The sequence below is a fragment of the Bufo bufo genome, chromosome 5 (genome assembly GCF_905171765.1).
Source record: "Bufo bufo chromosome 5, aBufBuf1.1, whole genome shotgun sequence".
In the NCBI taxonomy this organism is placed as follows: domain Eukaryota; kingdom Metazoa; phylum Chordata; class Amphibia; order Anura; family Bufonidae; genus Bufo; species Bufo bufo.
Window position 1 is genome coordinate 15,748,905 of NC_053393.1, and position 18,963 is coordinate 15,767,867.

Below are 18,963 nucleotides of genomic sequence, written 5' to 3' on the forward strand. Positions count from 1 at the left end.
TACGATTCCCGTCCGAGTTCTGCTCGCTAAATTGCTCCCACAGACCCGTCCTTCCACCCGAAGACACCACCATCTCAAAGCTATCCGTCAAGGATCTGCTACCCCCTCAATACAGCGAGTTCCAGGATGTCTGCGACAAGAAAAACGCAGACAAGCTGCCACCACACCGACCCTACGACTGCCCTATAGAACTGTTGCCCGGGGCCGAAATACCCTTTGGCAGTATCTACTCCCTCTCAGAGCCTGAACTCAAGGCTCTGAAAGAGTACCTGGACGAGGACCTGAGGAAGGGGTTCATCCGGCCCTCCACCTCCCCCGCGGGAGCCCCCTTTTTCTTCGTAGAGAAAAAAGACTCCTCCCTGCGTCCCTGCATAGACTACAGAAAGCTTAATGACATAACCGTAAAAAACCGGTACCCGCTCCCACTGATTTCCGAACTCCTTGAGAGACTCCGGGAAGCGAAGATCTTCACCAAACTCGACCTTCGAGGGGCCTACAACCTCGTCCGAATCCGCCCTGGGGACGAATGGAAGACCGCCTTCCGGACACGTTATGGTCATTTCGAGTACCTGGTCATGCCTTTCGGACTCTGCAATGCTCCCGCCACCTTCCAGCACTTCATTAACGACGTCCTCAGGGACATGCTGGATCTGTTTGTAGTCGTTTACCTGGACGACATCTTGATCTTCTCTGAAGACCTGGAGCAGCACCGCGAACACGTCCGCAGGGTACTGCAGAGGCTCAGACAGAACTCTCTCTATATTAAGCTAGAGAAATGCGAGTTTGAGCGAACCACCACTCAGTTCCTCGGATACATCATCTCCCCAGCGGGCCTAAGTATGGACCCGGGGAAGGTCCAAGCTGTGATGAACTGGCCCGTTCCGAAAAACGAGAAGGAGATACAAAGATTCATTGGCTTCGCCAACTTCTATCGGAAGTTTATCCGGAACTTCTCCAAGGTCATAGCACCAATCACCCAACTCACCAAGAAGGCAGTCCCCCTCTCCTGGACACCCGAGGCCCAGGAGGCCTTCACCAAGTTGAAACTCCTCTTCACTTCTGCCCCAATCCTAATCCACCCGAACCCCGAGCTCCCATTTACAGTCGAAGTGGATGCATCAGACTCTGCGGTGGGGGCAGTTTTGTCACAACGGACAGGGGAGAGGATGCTATTACACCCGTGCGCATATTTCTCCCGCCAGATGTCCCCCTCCGAGAAGAACTATGACATCGGGAACAAAGAACTACTGGCGATCAAGGATGCCTTCTCCGAGTGGAGACACCTGCTGGAGGGAGCCACCAACCCCATAATCGTACTAACTGACCACAAGAACCTCGAGTTCATCCGCAGCGCTAAGAGACTCTCAGCCAGACAGGCCAGATGGAGCCTATTCTTTTCCCGCTTCAACTATCTCATCACCTATCGCCCTGGATCAAAAAACGGCAAGGCTGACGCCCTCTCCAGAATGTTTTCCGAGCCCTCACAGAGTAACAAGGGCCAAAATAACATCTTACCCGAGAGAAGGGTCGTAGGGGCCACCTACTCTAAAGAACTCCTGGGCACAATCAAAGAAGGATATGAAAATGACCCCTTCCTCTCCCACCCCACAGGCAATGTCAGCCTTACGTTTAAGAACGGTCATTGGTTTCATCAGGACCTACAACTATATGTACCAGAAATCGCACGGCTCGAAGTGCTCAAACTCAACCATGACTCCAAGGTGGCCGGTCATTTTGGCACAAGAAAGACCCAGGAGCTTCTCTCCCGCTCCTTCTGGTGGCCAACATACAAGGAGGACATCAAGAGGTACATCTCCTCGTGCACGGTCTGTGCCCGCAATAAGACTCCTCGTTCCTCTCCAGTGGGTCTGTTACAACCCCTCCCGATTCCCTCCCGCCCCTGGGGCTCGATCTCCATGGACTTTGTGGTAGACCTTCCTCCTTCAAAAGGGATGAACACCATCCTGGCCGTGGTCGACCGTCTCACCAAGATGGCCCATTTCATCCCCTACAAAGGCCTACCCACAGCCAAACAGACGGCCGATCTTATTCTCAGAGAGGTCTTCAGGCTGCATGGGATCCCGGACGACGTGGTCTCCGACCGAGGCGTACAATTTGCCTCAAAGTTCTGGAAGAACTTCTGCCTGGCGCTCGGGGTTAAAGTGAACCTGTCCTCTGCTTTCCACCCTCAGTCAAACGGGCAGACGGAGAGAACTAATCAGACCCTAGAGCAATACCTACGCTGTTTCAGCTCCCACCTGCAGGATGACTGGCTTGATCATCTCCCCACGGCCGAGTTCGCCTACAACAATGCTGAGCACAGCTCAACCAAGCACAGCCCCTTCTTTGCTAACACAGGCTCGCACCCGGTGTTCATTCCCCACCTACCCGTTGCCTCCACCCTCCCAGCAGTGGCCGAACGCCTAACAACCCTACAGGAGGCACAAGAGAACATTATAGACAACCTCCAGCTTGCCCAGAGGCGCTTTAAACAGGGAGCAGACAGACGTCGCAAACCCACCCCGGGCTTCCATGTGGGAGACAAGGTGTGGCTGTCCACCAGGAACCTCAGATTGAAGGTCCCCTCCAAAAAATTTGCCCAAAGATACATGGGTCCGTTCCGGATCACCGCACAAATCAACGAGGTCACGTTCCGGCTCGACCTCCCGGACTCCATTAGGGTGCACCCTGTCTTCCATTGCTCTCTCCTCAAGCCATACGTGGAGAACACCTTCACAGGCCGCCACTCGCCCCCTCCACCACCTGTGAGGGTACAGGGTGAAGAAGAATACGTTGTCGCAAAGATTCTCCAGGATCCACCGGGGAAGACTACAATACCTAATTGGGTGGGAGGGTTACCCTCCCGAGGATAACTCCTGGGAGCGAGAAGAAAATGTCCACGCCCCCAGACTGGTAAAAGAGTTCCACCAACGGCACCCCGGTAAGCCTGCCCCTGCGGTGCCCAGAGGTCACCTTGGAAGGGGGGGGGGAGTACTGTCGGGATTCGAACCCGTGACCAGCCACATCCCAGGCGGTAGCCCTGCTTACTAGGCTACCGTCCTCTCTGGACATTCCTCCCTGAAGCCTATTAGTTAACCTCAGTCTTGCCTAGCCTTGCTCATTACCCTTGATTCCCCACACCTGGTACTTCCCTATATAGTCCAGCCCCTTGCACTCCAGTTTGCTGATTATTGAGCTCCTGAGCCTTGATCAAGCTTCTCCTCATCTGTTGCTCCTGCTACTGCTGACCAGGAATTGCCTACCGACTACTCTTCTGCCTTATCCCTACCTACTGAACTGCTACCACCGTTGCCATCCGGATTGTCTGACCACGCTTACTGCCGCCTGCCCTGACTCACCGCCTGCCTACCGACTACTCTTCTGCCTTATCCCTACCTACTGAACTGCTACCACCGTTGTCATCCGGATTGTCTGACCACGCTTACTACCTGCCTGCGGTCCTTGCCACTGGGCTCCACTCCTACCTCCAGCCAGCGGTCCTCTGACTCAGGTGAGCCTGTAGGACTGTTACAGATACGGAACGTGTTAGCAGGAGGCAACATTTCACTAACATGGTGGAACAGTACCTGTGCACACACCTCCACGTACTGACTCATTCAAATTCTGGGTCTCCAAATTGTCCACGTGGCCAGAGCTAGCCTTTTATGCCTTGGAGGTGCTGGCCTGCCCGGCGGCCAGCGTTTTGTCTGAACGTGTATTCAGCACGACAGGGGGCGTCACTACAGCCAATGTGGACAAGCTGACGTTCATAAAAATGAACCAGGCATGGATCCCACAGGACCTGTCCATCCCTTGTGCAGATTAGACATTAACTACCTCCCCTTAACAATATATTATTCTACTCCAGGGCACTTCCTCATTCAATACTATTTTTATTTTCATTTTACCATTATATTGCGGGGCAACCCAAAGTTGAATGAACCTCTCCTCTGTCTGGGTGCCGGGGCCTAAATGTGACAGTGGCCTGTTCCAGTGGTGGGTGACGTGAAGCCTGATTTTCTGCTATGACATGAAGACTGATTCTGCGCTGACATGAAGCCTGATTCTCTGTTACGGGACCTCTCTCCTCTGTCTGGGTGCCTGGGCCTAAATATATGACAGTGGCCTGTTCCAGTGGTGGGTGACGTGAAGCCTGATTCTCTGCTATGACATGAAGACTGATTCTGTGCTGACATGAAGCCTGATTCTCTGCTATGACATGAAGACTGATTCTGTGCTGACATGAAGCCTGATTCTCTGCTATGACATGAAGACAGATTCTGTGCTGACATAAGGCCTGATTCTCTGTTACGGGACCTCTCTCCTCTGTCTGGGTGCCTGGGCCTAAATATCTGACAGTGGCCTGTTCCAGTGGTGGGTGACGTGAAGCCTGATTCTCTGCTATGACATGAAGACTGATTCTGTGCTGACATGAAGCCAGATTCTCTGCTATGGCATGAAGAGACTGATTCTCTGCTGACGTGAAGCCAGATTCTCTGCTATGGGACCTCTGTCCAATTGATATTGGTTAATTTTTATTTATTTTTATTTTAATTCATTTCCCTATCCACATTTGTTTGCAGGGGATTTACCTACATGTTGCTGCCTTTTGCAGCCCTCTAGCTCTTTCCTGGGCTGTTTTACAGCCTTTTTAGTGCCGAAAAGTTCGGGTCCCCATTGACTTCAATGGGGTTCGAGTTCGGGACGAAGTTCGGGTCGGGTTCGGATCCCGAACCCGAACATTTCCGGGAAGTTCGGCCGAACTTCTCGAACCCAAACATCCAGGTGTTCGCTCAACTCTAGTTTTAATGCGTTTTGCATGCACGTGAGAAAAATCGGCATGTTTGGTACCCGAACTTCTTCACAGAAGTTCGGGTTTGGGTTCGGTGTTGTGTAGATTTTATTATTTTCCCTTATAACATGGTTATAAGGGAAAATAATAGCATTCTTAATACAGAATGCATAGTACAATAGGACTGGAGGGGTTAAAAAAAATAAAAAATAATTTAGCTCACCTCATCCACTTCCGGCTTCTCTTCTGTCTTCTTCTTTGATTCCCAGGAGGAAAAGGACCTGTGGTGACGTCACTGCGCTCATCACATGGTCCATCACATGGTCCATCACAGTGACTGCTAGATGGACTGGGTATTGCGGATGTGCTAGCGGTCATCTAGCAACCCATGTCCTCAGCTCTATACAAACAATCCCTGTGACAGGTCCCCTAAAGGGCTTGTCTCACTTCAGCAAATGGCATTTATCATGTAGAGAAAGTTAATACATACCAGGCACTTACTAATGTATTGTGATTCTCCATATTGCCTCCTTTGCTGGCTGGATTCATTTTTCTAAGCCTCGCAGATACGAGGCATGCCTATGTGTGATGCCAAGGTCCCAGCCACCAGAGAGGCTGTCATTTTTTCCAATAGTGTGCAAGCACGACCGACCATCACTGCTGGATTGCATGGTGGTCGTAACTCTGGAAATGAGTGAAGTGAGACAACCCATTTTATGACGCTTCAAAATTGTAGAATGGAAATGTATAACTTTGTCTCTATGTTTCATCCAAATGTCATATACTATTGGAGTCATTTATCATATATTATTTATAACTGGTGTATTAGAACTTACTTGCCCAATCAGATTCCACCTTACATTTTCCAAAGGAGGTGTCAAAAATGAAAAGAGAAATCTGATTGGATGCTATGGGCAACAAAACCAGTTCTACTTTACACCAGTTTGACAAATGACCCCATATATGTAGATCATGAGTAGTGTCCAAGATGTCAGCAGACTGTATAAACAAACTATTAGGAAACTATTTGTCATATCCCCGGAGCTGCTTCGATGTAGTAATAAGACTATAACAGTGACCACAGTGTGCACCAAGTCATTGCTTTATGCAGGGAAGGGGCTCCTCTAACTGTGGGAAAGGGAGGGTCTCTCATTACTGTGTACAGGTAAAGACTCCTAATACTCTGCGCAGTGGAGGGGCTGCTATCACTCAGTGCAGGGAAGGACTCCTAATACTCTGCACAGTGGAGGGGCTGCTATCTCTCAGTGCAGGGAAGGACTCCTAATACTCTGCACAGTGGAGGGGCTGCTATCTCTCAGTGCAGGGAAGGACTCCTAATACTCTGCGCAGTGGAGGGGCTGCTATCACTCAGTGCAGGGAAGGACTCCTAATACTCTGCACAGTGGAGGGGCTGCTATCTCTCAGTGCAGGGAAGGACTCCTAATACTCTGCGCAGTGGAGGGGCTGCTATCACTCAGTGCAGGGAAGGACTCCTAATACTCTGCACAGTGGAGGGGCTGCTATCTCTCAGTGCAGGGAAGGACTCCTAATACTCCGTGCAGTAGAGGGTCTTCTATTGTTCTGTGCAGGGGAGGGGCTGCTATCACTCAAAGCAGGAAAGGGGCTCCCATTACTCTGTGCAGGAAAGGGGCTCCCATTACTCTGTGCAGGAAAGGGGCTCCTATTACTCTGTGCAGGGGAGGGGCTCCTATTACGCAGGGGAGGGGCTCCAATTACTCTGTGCAGGGGAGGAGATGCTATTATTCTGTGCAGGGGAGGGGCTGATAATATTCTGTGCAGGGGAGGGGCTCCTATTAGTCTGTGCAGCTAAGGGGCTGCTACTACTCTGTACAGGGAGGGTCTCCCATTACTCTGTGCAGGGGAGGGGCTGCTATTCTGTGCAGATAAGGGGCTCCTATTACTCAGGGGAGGAGATCCTATTGCTCTGTGCAGGGCAGGGGCTCCTATTAGTCTGTGCAGCTAAGGGGCTGCTACTACTCTGTACAGGGAGGGACTCCCATTACTCTGTGCAGGGGAGGGGCTGCTAAAATTATTCTGTTTAGGATAGGGGCTCCCATTATTCTGTTTAGGATAGGGGGCTCCCATTATTCTGTGCAGGAGAGGGGCTGCTATCACTCAGTGCAGAGGAGGGTCTGCTATTATTCTGTGCAGGTGAGGGGCTTCTATTACTCTGGACAGGAGAGGGGCTCCTATTACTCAGGGGAGGAGCTCCCATTACTCTGTGCAGAGGAGGGTTTGCTATTATTCTAATCAGGGATGAGCTCCGATTATTCTGTGCAGGAGAGGGGCTCCCTTTATTCTGTGCAGGAGAGGGGCTCCCTTTATTCTGTGCAGGAGAGGGGCTCCCTTTATTCTGTGCAGGAGAGGGGCTCCCTTTATTCTGTGCAGGAGAGGGGCTCCCTTTATTCTGTACAGGGGAGGGGCTATTATTACTCTGTGCAGGGGAGAGATGCTATTACTGTGTGCAGAGGAGGGACTCTGATTATTCTGTGCAGGTTATGGGCTGCTATTACCTTGCACCTGGAGGGGCTCCTATTAGTCAGTGCCTGAGAGGGCTGCTATTATTCTGTACTTTGTGCAGGGGAGGGGCTCCCATTATTCTGTGCAGGGGAGGAGCTGCTATTACTATGTTCAGTGGAAGGGCTCCCATTACTCTGTGCAGGTTAGGGGCTCCTATTACCATGTACAGGGGAGGTGTCACGGCCTTTGGTGTGTGCCGTGACACGGTTGCCGTGCATGCTGTTGCCAGTGGCAATGTGTTGTTGTTGCAGCATGTAGGTGCCTCCTCCTTTCTCCTGGGGCCTTCCCTGTCTGGTGCCGGAGGGGTTAATTATCTAGCTGGTGGGGATTTAGGTGTGTCCTGGGTGTGGCCACGAGGTTTATATTGCCTGTGGCCTGTTGGCTGGGTTTAGTGTTCCTCCAGCCTTGCTGTATGCTGGAGCTGTACTCCTGCCAGGCCTCTACTATCTGCCCAGTGCTAAAGGGCCTCCTTGTAGAACATCAAGGTCACCATGATGTCTCCCCTATGTTCCCATTCTTCCCCTTACTACCCTTGCATATGTTTGGTGTTGTTTATGTATGGGTGGTTGTTGTTTTGTCTAGTGGTTGTTACATGTCTGGTCTGTTGGTGTCTATAGTCCAGCATGTTTGCTAGACATGTTTCCTGTGTGGTGTGCCTCCGGAAGGGGGTGTCAGGGTTCCCCCGGAGGGGGAACTACAAGTCAGCAAGCAGTAGTTGTTCCACCCAGTCGTTGTGGCAGCTAAGTGCTGTTGTTCCATTGCTTCTCATTTTGCGCTGGGCTCTTACCTGCTGCTATGTGTTTTTGCTTGCTGTCTGCTCCTTTCTAGTTGCTAGGCCTGTGTGAGACTCCGGTTCATCCATATAGTCCGGAGGTCAGGGATTGTATTTAGGGATGCATAGGAGGTGACCTGCTCCCTTATTGTACAGTTTCCCCCACTGTGACATTATGTCCAACTAGGTGGCCCTCAAACTGGATCGATGACATATCCAGGACAGGAGCAACTCCAGCACACACCAAGGCTGGAGGACAACAGACCCCAGCCTGGAAGCCACAGGCAATATGAACCCAGTGGACATACCCAGCCAGATAGTTAACCCCAAAGACACCAAACAGGGGAGGAACCTGTAGAAGGTGAGCAAAGCATGCTGCGAACACAACGCATTGCCCCTGGCAACCAGCATGCACGGCTAAAGTGTCCCAGTGCACAACACCGAGGCTGTCACACTCCGACCCCTCAAAGCCCTCCCAACTGAAAAAAGGGTAACTAAATGGAACACCTACAACAACGCGGGGGTGGTGGTAAATAATCAGCGTCATCGCAAGAGAGTCTCCCCAAGACTGCCGCCAGCACCCCGGAACCACCAACTAGGAACCAGGCAGCCAGCCAACAAACAGCCAGGAGAGACCGCACTGAACACTGCGTCCACATTCAGACACAGTTCACACCAGGTCGCTGCCAGCATGCATCCCTAACCAGCAAACACCAGAGCCAGTACAACAAGGAATGCAACCAGCCACACAACACAAGCGACTGAACCACTGAGACATGGACAAGGGGAGACACAAACACAAGTAACGGTTCACACCACCTGCAACCGCAGTTAAGGAGAACCGCACCGTTAACAGGATCTCCCCTTTCAGCCTCCCTCCGGAGGACAAGCATGCATGTCAGAAAACAGAAGGCGACACATGCTGGCACCCTCTTCCGAAGGCCGACACAGAGTGGCCTAAGTTGGACATACTGTCACGGTGGGGAGTGGGGGAAACTCCCCACAGTACAATAAGGTGGGTATCAGGGGCGGACTAACAACTCATGGGGCCCCCGGGCAACAGGAGATTATGGGGCCCCTGTGTCCCCGCCCACACCCACACACAGCCCCACCCACATATTGCGCCGCCCACATCACCTACACTTGGTACAGAATTTCTCTTTACTATGTTCAAAATAAATGTTTACTAATTTAAAAAAATAAATAAATTAGAAATACTTACATTAAATAAAGTGCAACAATTGTACATTTCCAAATTGGCTTGTAGTGAACTGGCAAGGGGATTGCAAAATCCATTCCATGGTAGCCAATTTTGAAAATATTTCTAATTCGGCTGTTTTGGACGAGGTGAAAGCTGGCCATACACCTATAGATTATCTGCAGACTTTCTATGGTCAGATGGACAAAGTGCAACAGGTTCCTCCATCTACGCTAAACTGTGCGGATGGAGGAATCTCCCACTGGGCCAAGCTTCAGTATACTGCTAGACGGCCTCGCTGGCTCTCAAAATACCTGAACAATCTGATTGGAGGCAGGCAATGCTCAGGTATTTTGACAGTCAGCGGGGCCGTCTAGCAGTATACTGAAGCTTGGCCCAGTGGGAAATTCCTCCATCCGCACACTTAAGTGTAGATGGAGGAACCGGTTGCACTTTTTCCATCTGACCATAGAAAATCTGCAGATAATTTATAGGTGTATGGCCAGCTTATGTAACCTGTGAGTGAATGTGCCTGTCCTGGACGCAGGAGTCTGCAACGCACTACAGGACGCAGGAGTCTGCAAAGCACTACTCGACGCAGGAGTCTGCAACGCACTACTCGACGCAGGAGTCTGCAACGCACTACTCGACGCAGGAGTCTGCAACGCACTACTCGACGCAGGAGTCTGCAACGCACTACTCGACGCAGGAGTCTGCAACGCACTACTCGACGCAGGAGTCTGCAACGCACTACTCGACGCAGGAGTCTGCAACGCACTACTCGACGCAGGAGTCTGCAACGCACTACTCGACGCAGGAGTCTGCAACGCACTACTCGACGCAGGAGTCTGCAACGCACTACTCGACGCAGGAGTCTGCAACGCACTACTCGACGCAGGAGTCTGCAACGCACTACTCGACGCAGGAGTCTGCAACGCACTACTCGACGCAGGAGTCTGCAACGCACTACTCGACGCAGGAGTCTGCAACGCACTACTCGACGCAGGAGTCTGCAACGCACTACTCGACGCAGGAGTCTGCAACGCACTACTCGACGCAGGAGTCTGCAACGCACTACTCGACGCAGGAGTCTGCAACGCACTACTCGACGCAGGAGTCTGCAACGCACTACTCGACGCAGGACTCTAACGCACTACTGGACGCAGGACTCACAAGAGAGAGAATGCAAGCCTTCCCGTGGCCATGCTACCTGCTTGCCCATTCTGTCTCCTCAGTAGGTGCTGCCTGCTCATCCCGCGCACCTATGAAACAGTCTGCCTCCTGCAGAGTCCGCACTGTACGCGAGGCAGGGACAGGGAGATAGCAGTGGCTGTGAAGGGAAAAGTTCCAGAGCACACAATGACCGCCCCAGAGCCTTTCTGCTGCCTGGCCAACCGTATGCTGCCACAGCGCCAGCCCAGCCTGCAGGACACCAGAGAGGCCTGGGGGTCACATTATAGCACCACTACATTTAGAATTTATTTATTATCAAAAAGCATCATACATAACTAAAAAAAAGCGATTTTTTTACTGTCCCTTTAAGCAAAAGCCAGAATATAATAAAAGACAAAAACAGATATTAAACTACATTTATAATAAAACAATTTACTTACAATAGAAGCTATTCAGTCGTCTGCTGTGCCGTCCTCTGCTTGCTTCCGCGGATTCTTTCCCCTCCTTTCTGTCTCTCCTCAGTCGCACTGTTATGGGGGCATCTGTGGATGACACACTGTTATGGGGGCATCTGTGGATGACACACTGTTATGGGGGCATCTGTGGATGACACACTGTTATGGGGGCATCTGTGGATGACACACTGTTATGGGGGCATCTGTGGATGACACACTGTTATGGGGGCATCTGTGGATGACACACTGTTATGGGGGCATCTGTGGATGACACACTGTTATGGAGGGGATCCGTGGATGATGTACTTTTATGGAGGGGATCCGTGGATGAAGTATTGTTTGAAATTGCATATAAACTCTATTAACTTGAATGAGGCATTACTGCATTACTAGATACTGCCTGTGGCTGACACATATATAGCATAAGATGCTATGAGTCATCATCACACATCGCATTAGCATCTTATGATATGTGTCATCCACAGGCAGTGTCTAGCAATGCAGTCATGCCTCATTCAAGTTAATGGAGCCCTGAGCATAACTGTTCGGAAAGGCCAGGGATTTTTTTTTTATTCCTTTGCAGTTTTTAATTCTCAGCCCAATAATTAATCGCCCAATGCGCCCATAAAGATGTTGGCTGGCAGTGGCAGGGAAGTCTGACATAATCGCACAGTCACACTCTCGCATGAGCGTTGCCGCTGCATAGCAGGCAGGCCGGCCGGATGGCAGTGTAACGTCACTCACTGCGTCACGCGCCTGCTCCTCCCACTTTATAAATGAAGCAGGCGGAGCAGGCGCGTGACGGAGTGAGTGACGTTACGCTTACACTGCAGTCCGGGCAGGCCTGCCTGCTGCGCTACTTTGATAGTGACTGACTGGTACGAGGGGCAGACAGCTTGCCCTGCAGGAGGAGGAGGAGGAGCCTCTCACAGGGCCAGGGCCCCCTAGTGGTCACTGGCCCTCGGTCCATTCCCGAGTGCCCTAATGGTCAGTCCGCCCCCGGGTGGGTATACAAGAATACAATTAGGTCTGGATAAGGGAGCAGGTCACCTCCTATGCGTCCCTAAATACAATCCCTGACCTCCTGACTATATGAGCCAACCCTGATGGGGGGAGGGCTCATACCCAGAACTTACTAACCCTAGAGATCCCTGGAAATAATGTCAGGGCGAGGAGACAACCAGTTCATCCACGACACGGATGAACCGGAGTCTCACACAGGCCTAGCAACTAGGAAGGAGCAGACAGCAAGCAAAAACACATAGCAGCAGGTAAGGGCCCAGCACAAAACGAGAAGCAATGGAACAACAGCACTTACCTGCCACAACGACTGGGTGGAACAATACTGCTTGCTGACTGGTAGTTCCCCCTCCGGGGAACCCTGACACACCCTTCCGGAGGCTCACCACACAGGGAACCTATTTAACCGCTCCAGCACCAGACAGGAAAGCCCCCAGGAGAAAGGAGGAGGCACCTACATGCTGCAACCACAACACGTTGCCACTGGCAGTAGCATGCACGGCAACCGTGTCACGGCACACACCAAAGGCCGTGACAGGAGGGCTCCTATTACTATGTGCAGGGGAGGGGTTCCCATTATTCTGTGCAGGTTAGGGGCTGCTATTACTCTGGACAGAGGAGGGGCTTCCATTGCTCCGTGCAGGTTAGGGGCTGCTATTACTCTGTGCAGGGTAGGGCCTCATACAGTAAATATAATAGATAGGGTTTTCATGTTTTAAAATTTTTTTAGGTTATTTTCATCTTTTGTCTTTTTAGCATTTACATTGAAGTGTTACACCTGCGTGAAAAAAACTGTTGGAAACTGCAGTGAGATAGTGGAGTGTCTGACGCCCCAAACATCATGCCAAACCATCACTAAAAGTGGTGACGTTGGTGAGTAACTTTAGTCAGTTATCTGGAAATCACAGTTCAGGTCTGGGAACACTTAAAGGGTTAATTTCATTACTAAACAGTAACTGCTATTTACTTTCCCACAATGCATTGCAATCTGGTTGTGGGAGGCCAGTAGAACTCTGAATTTAGCTTTTGGCAAGACTTGAGTACAGAAAAAAAAAAAGCCTGTTTGAAATCTATGATGGTTGGTGAAGGTTCCTTGATGAATTGTCCTAAAACAGAGATGCCCAACCTGCGGCCCTCCAGCTGTTGCAAAAATACAACTCCCAAAATGCCTGGACAGCCTATCAGAGCAAGTTGGGAGTTGTAGTTTTGCAACAGCTGGAGGGCCGGAGGTTAGGCATCCCTGTTTTGGGACAATCCATCAAGGAACCTTCACCAACCATCATAGATTTCAGGCAGGCTTTTCATATTTTTTTTCTTTAGGTGTTTTTACTGTAGGTTCATTTTTGTGTTCTTGACCATCATTCAGCTTTATCTACATCTTTCACATCAATATTTTCTTGCAGGTTTTCCATTCCACGGAGAAGAGACTGTAACCAAGGATTGTGCCGAAAGCTGTAAGCCAACCGAAGCCAACGCTCTAGGAGTGGATGAGGTGGTCCGCTGTTGCCAAACTGATCTTTGTAACAAAGGAGGTTTTATTCTCGAACCCGCCACCAATGCCACCACCCAAAAACCAACTAACCCTCAAGTACCCATCAACTAAGCTTCCATGCATACAACTTACACAGCCCTGACCATGGGTGCAGAGGTCATCACAGGTCTCTTACAGATCTAGACATGATCTAGCGTAACCACCAACTGCTTTGTTGGTCATCTCTAGAGATGAGCAAATTTCATGTTATATAATTCGTTCACGCTTCGTTTGGTAGTAAAAGCAGAATTGTGCTATGGATTCTGTTACCACGGAAGAGGACTCCCCTGCATAACGGAAACGGGACGGATCCGTTTTGCAGCCCATAGACTTCTATTATGACGGAATGAATAACAGAATGCCTCTAAAGGCATTCCATCATAGAATTGCGTTATGGTCCGTGGTAGCGAAATTCATAACGCAATTCTGCTTTTACCACCAAACGAAGCGTAAACGAATTTCAAAATATGAAATTCGCTCATCTCTAGTCATCTCCAATGGACTCATCAACTGTATAGATCATGTTTATGTGTAGCCTTAAAGTGGTATGCGCAGCTAGAGGAGCATTCAGCCTGTCTCTTGGGGATGGGATCATCCAGTTTTAACAGAAGTGCCTCGTACCCCAGAGATGATGCTGGTGGAAATACTGGGCTGGATCATGGTTCACGGCGACATAATGGCACCTCAATATAAATACAGATTTAATTCCTTTCTGCATTTTCTATTATTACTGGAGATACATAATTATATCACATTAATAAAGATGTTCCGGAGCTGCTTCCAGTTCATATATGTGGTTATGGTCTATGATCAGTATATTGGGCAGCAAATATCAGATCTTGCATACAAAACATGAGACTGCAATATTCCAGCTCAGCTCTGTTTATTTCGATGAAGCTGGGCTGCAATACCAGACACAACCTGTGGGCAGGTGTAGCACTGTTTATGGAAAAAGCAGCCATGTTTATCTAATCCCAGACACCAGGTCCTATATGGAGAAGAGAACACATATAATGTACATACCAGTGGAATGACAAAAGTCATGGCATCCAGACCCATCTGCCTAGGGTGTCTACAAGCTCCTCTACCAGATAGGAGGGCTGTAAGTAGATAGTATGATGATTCTACATTTTCGTAGTGTGTGGAGGTCTTCATATATGGCAGTACTGAAGATGGGGGAGCAGGAATAGCTTTAATCTGGGCCCAGGAGCTTCAAGCTTCACCTCTGATACAAAGCACAGTGCGTGTAAAGAGCCTTTACAGTGGCCTGTGATGTGGATGGGGCAATGTCACGGATGATGTTGCAGATAGCTGGAAGTTATGGATAAACATCCGACTGGCTTGATCCCAAACTAAGGAGCATAAAGGTGACCCCTATAAAACCCTAAGAGCTCACCCTGACTGCTAAGCACATACAAAGGTCTCAGAGGTAGACGATTGCATGCCCTCGTACCTAAGACTGTGTGACACCTGAAAACCCTATAATAGTGAGGGGACACGACCACCGGCTCCCTGCACTTAATACGGAGGGAGTCAGGGTCACCTAGAATCAAGCCAGAAAAGAAACACAATACAAGAAAGGACTTATCTGAACAAGCAGTAACAGAAGTCTCCAGCAGTGATCACTTCAATCCAGGAAGTAGTAAAAAACCGCAAAGTGAAGCAGTATGGGAGGGAATATAAAGGGAGGCAATTAGTGTGAATAGATGACAGCTGGGAGAAGGAAAGGAGATGACAAAGTGAAACCAAAACAAAGAACATCATGCAAGAGGTACAGAAGAACGTCTGCCAGACCTTCTCAAAGAGCTGGCGGTGACAGGCAATTGACAGGAATAAGTCTACCTCTGGTTATTTACAATGACAAATCAGTTTTTTGCACGATTAAAAAACATGGGTGGCCATAGGCAGACACAGGCACCTTGTGAAAGGGCAATATCCAAGGATCTTCTGGGTCTCCTTTCTTTTTTGGACTAACTGTTAACAATGGGTCTATGGGCATAAAACTAACTAGTTGATTGCTATGAGAACAGTGTTTGTTTGCCCCTGGTGATTCTCACACTGGATTGAGAATGACCCAAGTGATCCAGAATATTCTCACAACATTGAGCTGTTCACAGAGTACAGATGCTAATTAAAGGAAACTATTAAAATTATTAGCTTTCTGAAGATGCCACCTTGGATTTTTTGAGCATCAAGGAAACAAACTTTTTAAAGGGCATCTATCAGTAGATTGCCTTGCAAATTGGTTACCCCCCCCCCCCCCTTCCCCAGATCCAGTGACTTACAGTTGACGTCTCCACAGATTTCACTTTTTTTTTCCTCCATTTGGTCCAGACCATCACAGGCAGACATCTTTGGTCAACGGTGTGCAGATCCCTCTGCCACATAAAAAGACACCAACATTACTATATGGCACCTGAGGGACTGTTACAGATTTTGCAAATAGGCCCCCAAATTAATACAGACCACTGTCATCCTGCTGCTCCTTCCAATACTGTGCCAGCTGTGCTCCCCCATGCACACAAGCCCTATACTGTCATAAATAACAGTGCCATGCAGATAGTCCCCTATAGTAATAGTTCTCCCAGACTGCCCTGATTAGTAATAGCTCAATACTGACAATACTCCCCAAGAGTGCCCCATTAACAGCAATGCCTACATAATGTATTGTGCCCAATAATAATAATGCCCCTTCTATACCAAGAGTAGTAATAATATAGCCATAGTGCTCCTAGTATTTATAGAACTCCTCCTGCAGTGTCAGTATATAATGGCCCCCCCTTATTGCCAGTGTATATTGCTGCCCCCTTAGTGCCAGTAAATAATGTTGCCCCAACTAGTGGCAGTATACAATGCTGCTCCCCTGGTGCTGGTATATAATGCTGCCCCCCTAGTGCCAGTATACACACATATACATACATACATACACACACACACACACACACACACACACACACACACACAGTCGTGGCCAAAAGTTTTGAGAATTACATAAATTTTGGAAATTGGAAAAGTTGCTGCTTAGGTTTTTATAATAGCAATTTGCATATACTCCAGAATGTTATGAAGAGTGATCAGATGAATTGCATAGTCCTTCTTTGCCATGAAAATTAACTTAATCCCAAAAAAAACATTCCACTGCATTTCATTGCTGTCATTAAAGGACCTGCTGAGATCATTTCAGTAATCGTCTTGTTAACTCAGGTGAGAATGTTGACGAGCACAAGGCTGGAGATCTTTATGTCAGGCTGATTGGGTTAAAATGGCAGACTTGACATGTTAAAAGGAGGGTGATGCTTGAAATTATTGTTCTTCCATTGTTAACCATGGTGACCTGCAAAGAAACGCGTGCAGCCATCATTGCGTTGCAAAAAAATGGCTTCACAGGAAAGGATATTGTGGCTACTAAGATTGCACCTCGATCAACAATTTATAGGATCATCAAGAACTTCAAGGAAAAAGGTTCAATTCTTGTTAAGAAGGCTTCAGGGCGTCCAAGAAAGTCCAGCAAGCGCCAGGATCGTCTCCTAAAGAGGATTCAGCTGCGGGATCGGAGTGCCACCAGTGCAGAGCTTGCTCAGGAATGGCAGCAGGCAGGTGTGAGCGCATCTGCACGCACAGTGAGGCCAAGACTTTTGGAAGATGGCCTGGTGTCAAGAAGGGCAGCAAAGAAGCCACTTCTCTCCAAAAAAACATCAGGGACAGATTGATCTTCTGCAGATAGTATGGAGAATGGACTGCTGAGGACTGGGTCAAAGTCATATTCTCCGATGAAGCCTCTTTTCAATTGTTTGGGGCATCTGGAAAAAGGCTTGTCCGGAGAAGAAAGGGTGAGCACTACCATCAGTCCTGTGTCATGCCAACAGTAAAGCATCCTGAGACCATTCATGTGTGGGGTTGCTTCTCATCCAAGGGAGTGGGCTCACTCACAATTTCGCCCAAAAACACAGCCATGAATAAAGAATGGCACCAAAACACCCTCCAACAGCAACTTCTTCCAACAATCCAACAACAGTTTGGTGAAGAACAATGCATTTTCCAGCACGATGGAGCACCGTGCCATAAGGCAAAAGTGATAACTAAGTGGCTCAGGGACCAAAACGTTGACATTTTGGGTCCATGGCCTGGAAACTCCCCAGATCTTAATCCCATTGAGAACTTGTGGTCAATCCTCAAGAGGCGGGTGGACAAACAAAAACCCACTAATTCTGACAAACTCCAAGAAGTGATTATGAAAGAATGGGTTGTATCAGTCAGGAATTGGCCCAGAAGTTGATTGAGAGCATGCCCAGTCGGATTGCAGAGGTCCTGAAAAAGAAGGGCCAACACTGCAAATACTGACTCTTTGCATCAATGTCATGTAATTGTCGATAAAAGCCTTTGAAACGTATGAAGTGCGTGTAATTATATTTCACTACATCACAGAAACAACTGAAACAAAGATCTAAAAGCAGTTTAGCAGCAAACTTTGTGAAAACTAATATTTGTGTCATTCTCAAAACTTTTGGCCACGACTGTATATATATATATATATATATATATATATATATATATATATATGCACCCCATAATGCCAGTATATAAATCATGTCCCCCCATAGTATATAATGCTCCTTGACCCCCTGTAGTGCCAGTATATAATGCTGCCCCCCCAGTTACAGAATGCTCCACCCCTTAGTGCCAGTATGTAACGTTGCCCCCCTTAGTGCCAGTACATAATGCTGCCCCAACTAGTGTCAGTGTATAATGCTCCACCTTTAGTGCCAGTATATGATGCTGCCCCACAGTGCAAGTATATAATGCTCCCCTACAATGCCAGTATATAATGCTCTCCTACAGTGCCAGTATATAATGCTGCCCCGCCTAGTGCCAGGGTATAATGCTGCCCCCCTTGTTGCCAGTATATAATGCCAGTGTATAATGCTCCCCCCTTCAGTGCCAGTACATAATGCTGCCCCAACTAGTGTCAGTGTATAATGCTGCCACCAGTGCCAGTATATAATGTTGCCCCCCAGTGCCAGTGTATAATGCTCCCCTCTTAGTGCCAGTATATGATGCTGCCCCCTATGCCAGTGTATAATGCTCCACCCCCTTAGTGCCAGGATATAATACTCCCCCCCCCCTTAGTGCCAGGATATAATGCTGCCCCCCTTAGTGCCAGTATATAATGCTGCTCCTCCTAGTGCCAGTGTATAATGCTGCCCCCCTTGTTGCCAGTAGATAATACTCCCCCCCCTTAGTGCCAGGATATAATGCTGCCCCCCTTGTTGCCAGTAGATAATACTCCCCCCCCCTTAGTGCCAGGATATAATGCTGCCCCCCTTAGTGCCAGTATATAATGCTGCTCCTCCTAGTGCCAGTGTATAATGCTGCCCCCCTTGTTGCCAGTAGATAATACTCCCCCCCCCCCTTAGTGCCAGGATATAATGCTGCCCCCCTTGTTGCCAGTAGATAATGCCAGTGTATAATGCTCCCCCCCTT

The 18,963-nt window shown here is 49.0% G+C and overlaps 1 protein-coding gene across 1 annotated transcript in view; it reads left to right on the forward strand.

Moving 5' to 3' along the window:
- LOC121001342 (ly6/PLAUR domain-containing protein 2-like) overlaps positions 1 to 13,770 on the forward strand; it is a 96,553-nt gene extending 82,783 nt beyond the window's left edge. Inside the window, exons 2-3 of the mRNA XM_040432373.1 lie at positions 12,708 to 12,824; positions 13,355 to 13,770. Coding sequence (XP_040288307.1) covers positions 12,708 to 12,824; positions 13,355 to 13,554 — 317 coding nt within the window. The 3' untranslated portion in view covers positions 13,555 to 13,770. The remainder of the gene's footprint in view (positions 1 to 12,707; positions 12,825 to 13,354) is intronic.
- Positions 13,771 to 18,963: the final 5,193 nt, after the last annotated feature.